The sequence below is a fragment of the Spinacia oleracea genome, chromosome 6 (assembly GCF_020520425.1).
Source record: "Spinacia oleracea cultivar Varoflay chromosome 6, BTI_SOV_V1, whole genome shotgun sequence".
In the NCBI taxonomy this organism is placed as follows: Eukaryota; Viridiplantae; Streptophyta; class Magnoliopsida; order Caryophyllales; family Amaranthaceae; genus Spinacia; species Spinacia oleracea.
In genome coordinates, this window is record NC_079492.1 from 99495961 (window position 1) to 99504539 (window position 8579).

The 8579-nt window shown below is 39.2% G+C and overlaps 1 protein-coding gene across 1 annotated transcript; it reads left to right on the forward strand.

Annotated features, from left to right (window-relative positions):
- Window positions 1-2622: 2622 nt before the first annotated feature.
- LOC110804646 (leucine-rich repeat receptor-like serine/threonine-protein kinase BAM1) lies at window positions 2623-6733 on the forward strand. Its single transcript, XM_022010254.2, has 2 exons — window positions 2623-5343; window positions 5995-6733. Exons 1-2 carry the CDS (start codon window positions 2748-2750, stop codon window positions 6429-6431), a joined length of 3033 nt encoding a protein of 1010 aa, XP_021865946.2. The 5' UTR covers window positions 2623-2747; the 3' UTR covers window positions 6432-6733.
- Window positions 6734-8579: the final 1846 nt, after the last annotated feature.

Consider the following 8579-nt stretch of genomic DNA (forward strand, 5'->3'; position numbering starts at 1 on the left):
ATTTACACATAATCATTTAGCATAATTTAGGAGCATACACTTTGTAGCGTGCCCTCCCTAGCTGCGCCCGAACCGAACAAGAACAAGTCTTTAGGACTCCAAATGTCGTCCCTCCGTAGATAGTCCACATTACGTCCGGATCCGCCTCAAGTTAGACCAACTAAAATCTCCCTTAAGGTGCTTAGGATTTTCGGCTAGGTTAGTGCAAGAATATGGCTGAATTTTTCTTTCAAAAACTTACCCTTTGAATATTTCAATTGTTTCTATAAATTATGACCCTAGGCACTTATTTATAGAGGTATGGAAAATGGATTATAATCCTATTAGGATATTAATTAGTTTAATTAGAATCCTGCTAGGACTCTATTAAATAATCATTATCTAATAGTTTTAGGATTTAATCATATTTCGAATCCCGATTGCTTTAGGATTCCCGCACAAACATTGCACGAGCACCGTACACCCGCGCAAGCCTTGCGGCCCACGCTAGGCGCACAGCGCTCGGCCCGCTGTTGCTGTGCTCTCGCGCGCGCGCCCTTGGCCTTGGCTGGGCCTGGCCTGGTCGAGGCTTGGCTTGCGATGGTGCGTGTTGGCTCGCTGGGCGATGGCCTGGCTTCGTGCTGGGCCTTCGTCTAGCGGGCCTCGTCCGATGCTAATTCGTACGATACGCTTCCGATTAAATTCCCGAATCCGGAATTCATTTCCGATACGAACAATATTTAATATTTCCGTTTCCGGAATTAATTTCTGTTTCGAACAAATATTTAATATTTCCGTTTCCGGAATTATTTTCCGATTCCGATAATATTTCCGATTCTGACAATATTTCCGTTTCCGGCAATATTTCCGATTCCGGCAATATTTCCATTTCTGATAATATTTTCCGATACGTACCATGTTTCCGTTTCCGGCAACATCTACGACTTGGATAATATTTATATTTCCGATACGATCCATATTTCCGTTTCCGGCAATATCATCATTTTCGGAGTATTCATTTCTTGCTTGTGACGATCTCAGCTCCCACTGAAACCAAGATCCGTTGATTCCGAATATCCATAGATAGAGTATTTAATGCCATTAAATACTTGACCCGTTTACGTACTATTTGTGTGACCCTACGGGTTCAGTCAAGAGTAAGCTGTGGATTAATATCATTAATTCCACTTGAACTGAAGCGGCCTCTAGCTAGGCATTCAGCTCACTTGATCTCACTGAATTATTAACTTGTTAATTAACACTGAACCGCATTTATTAGACTTAACATTGAATGCATACTTGGACCAAGGGCATTATTTCCTTCAACGCCTTTGACCGATTGACCGAGAAGCAAGTCATCACTCCCATTGGTCCCACACTAGATCCTCCAACTGACAAAAGGTCCAAAAGCGTAATGACAAAATAGAGCGGGGAATATGAGAAATAGAGCGGGGAATCAATGGTGGTACATTTTAATTAACATGGTAATTAACATGGTGGTACAAGCATATATATAGAGGCTATGGGCGAGGCCCATAAATAGTGGCCCAAAAATAAAGGAAAATGACGTGTAAAAGGAAATAAGTAAACTGAGGTAAAAAAGAGGGGGTAAAGGGAAAACGGGGTGGTGAAAATTTGTAACGGGGATGCCGTTTGATGAGCGGGAAATTTTTTTACCTCGTTTCTTGCGAATTCCTCTTCTCCTTCCTCTTCTCCAATTCCTTCAAACCCTAGAGAGAGAAACAAACCGAAATTGTTGAGAAATCAATTACATGATGAACGACATGTACTGGCCAGACTATTCGATAATGCCGGCGAGAAGGAGATTAGAGATGATCGACGTAGATGATGAGGTCGTCGGGGGAGGATATGATGACGGCGGAGGATATGACGGCGGTGCCAGAGAATTTGAAGAGGTCAGTTTGAGTTTTGATTTAACATTGACTGTAATTAATTGGTAATTGACTGTATTTACTTGGTAACTAGTTAAATTAATTTAATTAATTATTTAATTAGTTGCTAACTAGTACATCCAAATAAGAGGGAAACAAGATGAAACGGGTGGTACTTTGCTAGGTAGGTAGGATTTGTTAGATCAAAGCTCCTCTTAAGCTAAACTCGTCTAATTAACGACTTGGACACGGTAAGAGTTGGAGGTTGTTTTTTCGCATATCAGATATGTGTAGCAACACACATATCAGCTAAAAGACAAATAGCTAAAAGACAAAATAGAAAGTAACATTTTGCAAAAAAAAGTACCATTTTATAAAAGAAAGTATCATTCTGTAAAAAAAGTACCATTTTTGTTTAAAAAAGTACCATTTAATTTTATTTTTGTCATTTTTCCTATTTTGTCCTTAGCTATGATATGTATTTGCAAGTACATATCCGATATCCGAAAATACTTCATCGTAAGAGTGGAGGGAAGGGTAAGGGGAGGAATGGATGGACTGTTACAAATGTAAACGAATGGGAAACTTTTAGGTAAGAAGCAAACTATACATGTTCCATGTGGGGGTAGGAAAATCGAAACAATTCCAACTAAACGACAAACAAACACACCAAAAACAAATCAAAAAAAATAAAAAAATAAACCAAAAATAAATAAATTTGAATACCAAAAAGGGTGTAGCAAAATAAAAGAATTTACTCACACACACTTCACTTAAAAACCCACTTCTCATCTCCCTCTCTTCAAATCCTCCCTTCTTCTTCCATTAAAATCAACCCACAAAACTTCCCCACAAAATAGAAATAAATTCAAGAAAATGCGAATCCTCCTTCTTCTTCTTCTTCTTCTCTTGCTTCTTCTTGATTTCAATAATGGCAGAACATTACCAGAACAAAATGCTTTACTAGGCATTAAATCCGCCATTACAGACGACCCACAAGCTTCTCTTTCTTCCTGGAACACCACCACCCACCACTGCACTTGGCCTTTTGTCATTTGCTCAACCACTGTTAACCACCATTCTGCCGTCGTCTCTCTAAACCTCTCGGGTTTAAACCTCACCGGAATCCTCTCCCCTGATATTGGCTTTCTCACTAACCTACAAAACCTTACTGTTGCGTCTAACTCCTTTTCTGGCCCTATTCCGCCGTCTGTCTCTCTTCTCACCGAGCTCCGGTACCTCAACCTCTCAAACAACATCTTCAATGAAACCTTCCCTTCTTCTCTCTCCTCACTCAAGAAGCTAAATATCCTTGATGTTTATAACAACAACCTCACTGGACCGCTTCCGCTGTCTGCCGTTGGTATGACGGAGCTCCGGCATCTTCACCTTGGGGGTAACTACTTTTCCGGCGAGATTCCACCGGAGTACGGGCAATGGAAGAAGCTAGAGTACCTTGCGGTATCCGGGAACGAGCTTGAGGGGAAGATTCCGGGGGAGATCGGTAACTTGACTTCCCTCAAAGAGCTTTACATTGGGTACTTTAATGGCTACACCAGTGGGATTCCGCCGGAGATTGGAAACTTGACGGAGTTAGTCCGATTTGACGGTGCTAATTGTGGATTATCTGGTGAACTACCGGCGGAGTTGGGGAAGCTTCAGAAGCTGGATACGTTGTTTCTTCAGGTGAACACTCTTTCTGGGTCACTCCCAGCTGAGTTGGGAACCTTGAAAAGCTTGAAATCCATGGATTTATCCAACAATTTGTTCTCCGGTGAGATTCCTGAATCTTTCGCTCTCCTAAAAAACCTAACCCTGTTAAACTTATTTCGAAACAAATTGCACGGTGCCGTGCCGGAGTTCATAGGAGAGTTGCCTGATTTAGAAGTTCTTCAGTTATGGGAGAATAATTTTACAGGAAGTATCCCGGAAAAGTTGGGTACAAATGGGAAATTGCAGCTTCTAGATCTTTCATCTAACAAGCTTACAGGTAGTTTACCCCCAAATCTTTGCAGAGGAGAGAGATTACAAACCCTAATTACACTGGGAAATTTCTTACTTGGCCCAATTCCTGAGAGTTTGGGTAGTTGCAGCTCACTTGCACGGGTTAGAATGGGGGAGAATTACTTAAATGGGTCAATTCCTAAAGGATTGTTTGGTCTACCTAAATTAACCCAAGTTGAGTTGCAGGATAATCTCCTTACCGGTGGTTTCCCTGAGGCAGGAAACACTGTGGCGGCGAGTCTCGGTCAGATTTCATTGTCGAATAATCAGCTGACCGGGAGGTTACCGGCAAGTATCGGTAACTTCTCTGGTGTTCAGAAGTTGTTGCTAGATGGGAACAGGTTTAGTGGGAGTATCCCAGCTGAGATTGGGAGGTTACAACAGCTTTCTAAGATTGATTTTAGTAATAACAAGTTTTCGGGTGAGATACCGCCAGACTTTAGTAAGTGTAAGCTGCTTACTTTCGTCGATCTCAGTCGGAATCAGCTCGGTGGAGAGATTCCGAAGGAGATTACAGGTATGAGGATATTGAACTACTTGAACATATCAAGGAATCATTTGAGTGGTAGTATTCCTGGATCAATTTCTAGTATGCAGAGTTTAACATCGGTTGATTTTTCATACAATAATTTCACTGGTTTGGTGCCTGAAACTGGGCAGTTTAGTTACTTTAATTACACTTCCTTTTTGGGTAATCCTGATTTGTGTGGCCCTTATTTGGGTCCTTGCAAAAATGGGGTTGGTGGTTCTTCACACCAAAATCATGGTAGAGGCCTATCTGCTTCATTGAAGCTATTCTTGGTCATTGGCCTTCTGTTGTGTTCCATAATCTTTGCAATTGCTGCCATAATCAAGGCTCGTTCGCTTAAGAAAGCAAGCGAGTCTCGAGCATGGAAGCTGACCGCCTTCCAACGATTAGATTTCACTGCGGATGATGTGTTGGATTGCTTGAAGGAAGATAACATTATTGGGAAAGGTGGTGCTGGGATTGTTTACAAAGGAAATATGCCAAATGGTGATCAAGTCGCTGTTAAGCGTCTTCCTGTAATGAGTAGGGGTTCATCTCATGATCATGGGTTTAATGCTGAGATTCAGACTTTAGGGAAGATTAGACATAGGCATATTGTTAGATTGTTAGGGTTTTGCTCCAACCATGAGACTAATCTGTTAGTGTATGAGTACATGCCTAATGGAAGCTTAGGGGAGGTGATACACGGTAAGAAAGGCGGTCATTTGCATTGGGATACAAGGTATAAGATCGCTGTTGAATCAGCCAAGGGGCTTTGCTATCTGCATCATGATTGCTCGCCGTTGATTGTTCATCGCGATGTCAAGTCCAACAACATCCTTCTGGATTCCAGTTTCGAGGCTCATGTTGCTGATTTCGGCCTTGCTAAGTTCTTGCAAGATTCAGGCACTTCAGAGTGCATGTCTGCTATTGCTGGTTCCTATGGATACATTGCCCCAGGTATGACCATTTCTAATCTCATCTATACTTTCGTGCATTTTAGATAATTAATCTGAATTTGACTTGAATTATGGTGCCCAAGTTTGTTACAAGTATGTTTTAGACTATTTAGTAGTATTATTTAGTCAAATAACTTGAATTTTACTATGTGGTACCTAATACGGAGTATTTGACTGGTGTAGGAGTAATAAGTTGTTGATTTTGATTCTGTTTGGATGTCTTTCTCACCGTTGGTCTGTTGGCTGTTCCTGATGGGTTTTTTGGACTTAAATTTAAAAAGGAAATTTCATTTATGATGTGTTCCCCACTTTACCTAATGGTTGTTCATTTCAATTCCGTCACTTTCGTCCTTTAGAGGGTGATCCACAGTTTCTAACGAGAAACCCAAACATGATCAAAGCTTACTCAGTAGTGCTAATACTACGACTACTACTACTACTAATCTTCCATTTAGTTCTAGTCTAATAGCCTTTAAAGTTTAAAGTAGTCCACTAATCTTTGATCTTGTCGAAATTAGATTCGTGGATTCTTAGATATTCTGATGTGTACTTGTTATTTTCTCATTGAACAAGCTTAATCATTTAATATTGATTAGCTATAACAACCAAACTAACTGGTGTTTGGGTTGCTAATTTTTGGTTAATGATGCAGAATATGCCTACACATTGAAGGTTGATGAGAAAAGTGACGTTTACAGCTTTGGAGTGGTTCTGTTGGAACTGATCACTGGTAGGAAGCCAGTTGGTGAATTTGGTGACGGGGTTGATATAGTTCAATGGGTAAGAAAAATGACTGATGGCAACAGGGAAGGAGTCCTAAAAGTGTTAGACCCTAGACTCCCTTCAGTTCCACTACATGAAGTAATGCATGTATTCTATGTGGCCATGTTGTGTGTTGAAGAACAAGCCGTGGAGCGACCCACTATGCGAGAGGTGGTTCAAATACTACTTGAGATCCCAAAACCACCAGCATCTGCAAAGCAAGGTGACGACTCACCTCAACAAACTACTACAGATGCCACAAGTTCTCCAACAAACGAAAACCAGCCACCACCAAAATCACCACCGCAAGATCTTCTTAGTATTTAGTGTGCTCTTTCTACTCTAGCTATACTATGTTACAGTAGTATGGTACCACTAGAATTTTCGCTGCGTCTCTCAATGAAAGCATTGTGTTGATAGTAGCTTGATTTTCAGTGCTTTTAGCATGTTTTATTGGGAGGGTAAAGACTAAAGAATGAACAAGGGGGTGTTACTTAAGACTTAAGACTGTTAGGGAGATTGCTGTGTGCTAACTTTAAGGTCTTAAATGTGTTTAGTTCAAGATTTTTTCTGGGTTGTACAGTTTTGTATTGGTGGGTTTTAGCCATTAAGGTAAGTTTTCTTCAACAGATTTTGCCTTGTTCATTTGCTTTCCTTGTTTCATCACAATTCACAATTCACAATTCACAATGCTGCTGGTTCTCTGAAGTTTCTGATACTGATCTTAGTCAGTGTAAAAAATGTGTAGGAGAGAGAAATAATCAAATCATCATGGGTTCTGACTTGTGTGTGTGCCCTCTAGCCTAGGGTCTGAAAATTGAAGATTGGTTTTTACTTTTTTTTATATTTTTTTGGTGGTTTCAAAGTGGTGAAGTTGTTGGACACTCCAGTCCACTACAGGCTCAACTGTGCTTATCTGTTAAACTTAAACTCACCTGTTTGTCCGAAATTAATACTCCGTAGAAAATACGGAGTAGAAAGTTGTGAGTATACGGGATATCCGAAAATAGTATAAAGGACTAGGACTATAAAAGTATTAATTGCGGAAGACAGAGGTAGTACAAACGGAGTATCAGACAGTTAAGAAAATGAATACTAGTCGTAACTCGAAAATGGGAGTACTGGTACTAGTTAGTAGTTACTGCCATGGATTGCTGTGATTTTAGAGATTGAGACCTGAGAGTTGAGAGTAGTGCCTACCCATTACCGAGACAGTGGGGTGCTCTTGTGCCCTGGGAAAAAGGGATTAAATTTAAAAGAAAAAAGAAAGCATAAAGGATTGAATATGAATATACAAAGTGTTAGCTTTTGTGGCACATTCAAGATTTGGGGGTTGTTCTAATTAAAGTTGGTATTTAAAGGAGTAGGAGTGTAGGACCACTAATGGGATATGGTCAAACTTGGATTTTAATGCCTTGGAGTATGATCTCAGTAGCTCTGCGTTCTAACTTATTTAGTCGCCCTCTTTTCAACGACATACTATTCTAATTACTAATTACTAAATACTAAGTACCAATTTTAACTTTTTAATCATTCACCCAAGCTCACTCACATCATCAAATATTATTTCATCCATCCCTTTTTTATTATTTACGTTTTTCGTTTTTAATGTCGTATTCTTATATTTAAAATCGTTCATTTACATAGTACCCCCTCCGTCTCTTTTTATTTTTTACGTTTTCCTTTTCGGGTGTCCCAAAATGTTCTTTACATTTCCTTTAATATTATCACATAAATGATTTAATATTCTATCAAAATTTGTGTCTAATTATTATTTTAACCAATAAAATACATTGAGTCATTTAATCTCTCATACTTTTCCATTGAGATAATAATAACATAATTTTGATAAGAGTTAAAACATTATAAATAAACGTAATATTCCTCGTTCACATAAAAAATTTAGAAAAATCATAATGCACATTAATTAGTCGTTAAAACGCGTGCAAAATACCAAACGTAAAAAACAAAAAGAGACGGAGGGAGTATCATACATATTCTTAAAATTTTATAAAAAACGTGCAAATGATTATTCTATTTAATTAAAATCATTCAGACATTAAACATTTCACACTTTCCCACGAAGACATTAAATCTCACAAGTTCTCACGGCCTGTTTGGTAGCCGGTAATAAATCTAAGTGTAATTTGGCAAGAAAATAGCATCATGATGTCCATGGTAATGAAATTTTGTCTCAAACTTGGTGTTTTTCTTCACAAATTTGCATTCCCACCTAATACCACTCCGCAAATGGTAATGGGTGGTAATGAAAATTTATAAAGAAAATGACATAATTATGAGTGAGCTAGCATTACCATGGGAATGAATATTGATTTTCCTTACAAATTTACATACAAATTCATTCCCATTGACACCATTTATAGCCGGCTTACAAACGGGCCGTCAATGTCATGCTTTGGATAAAAAGAATAATAAAGGATGGAAGGAGTATTTATTACTCCTTCCGTTCCATAA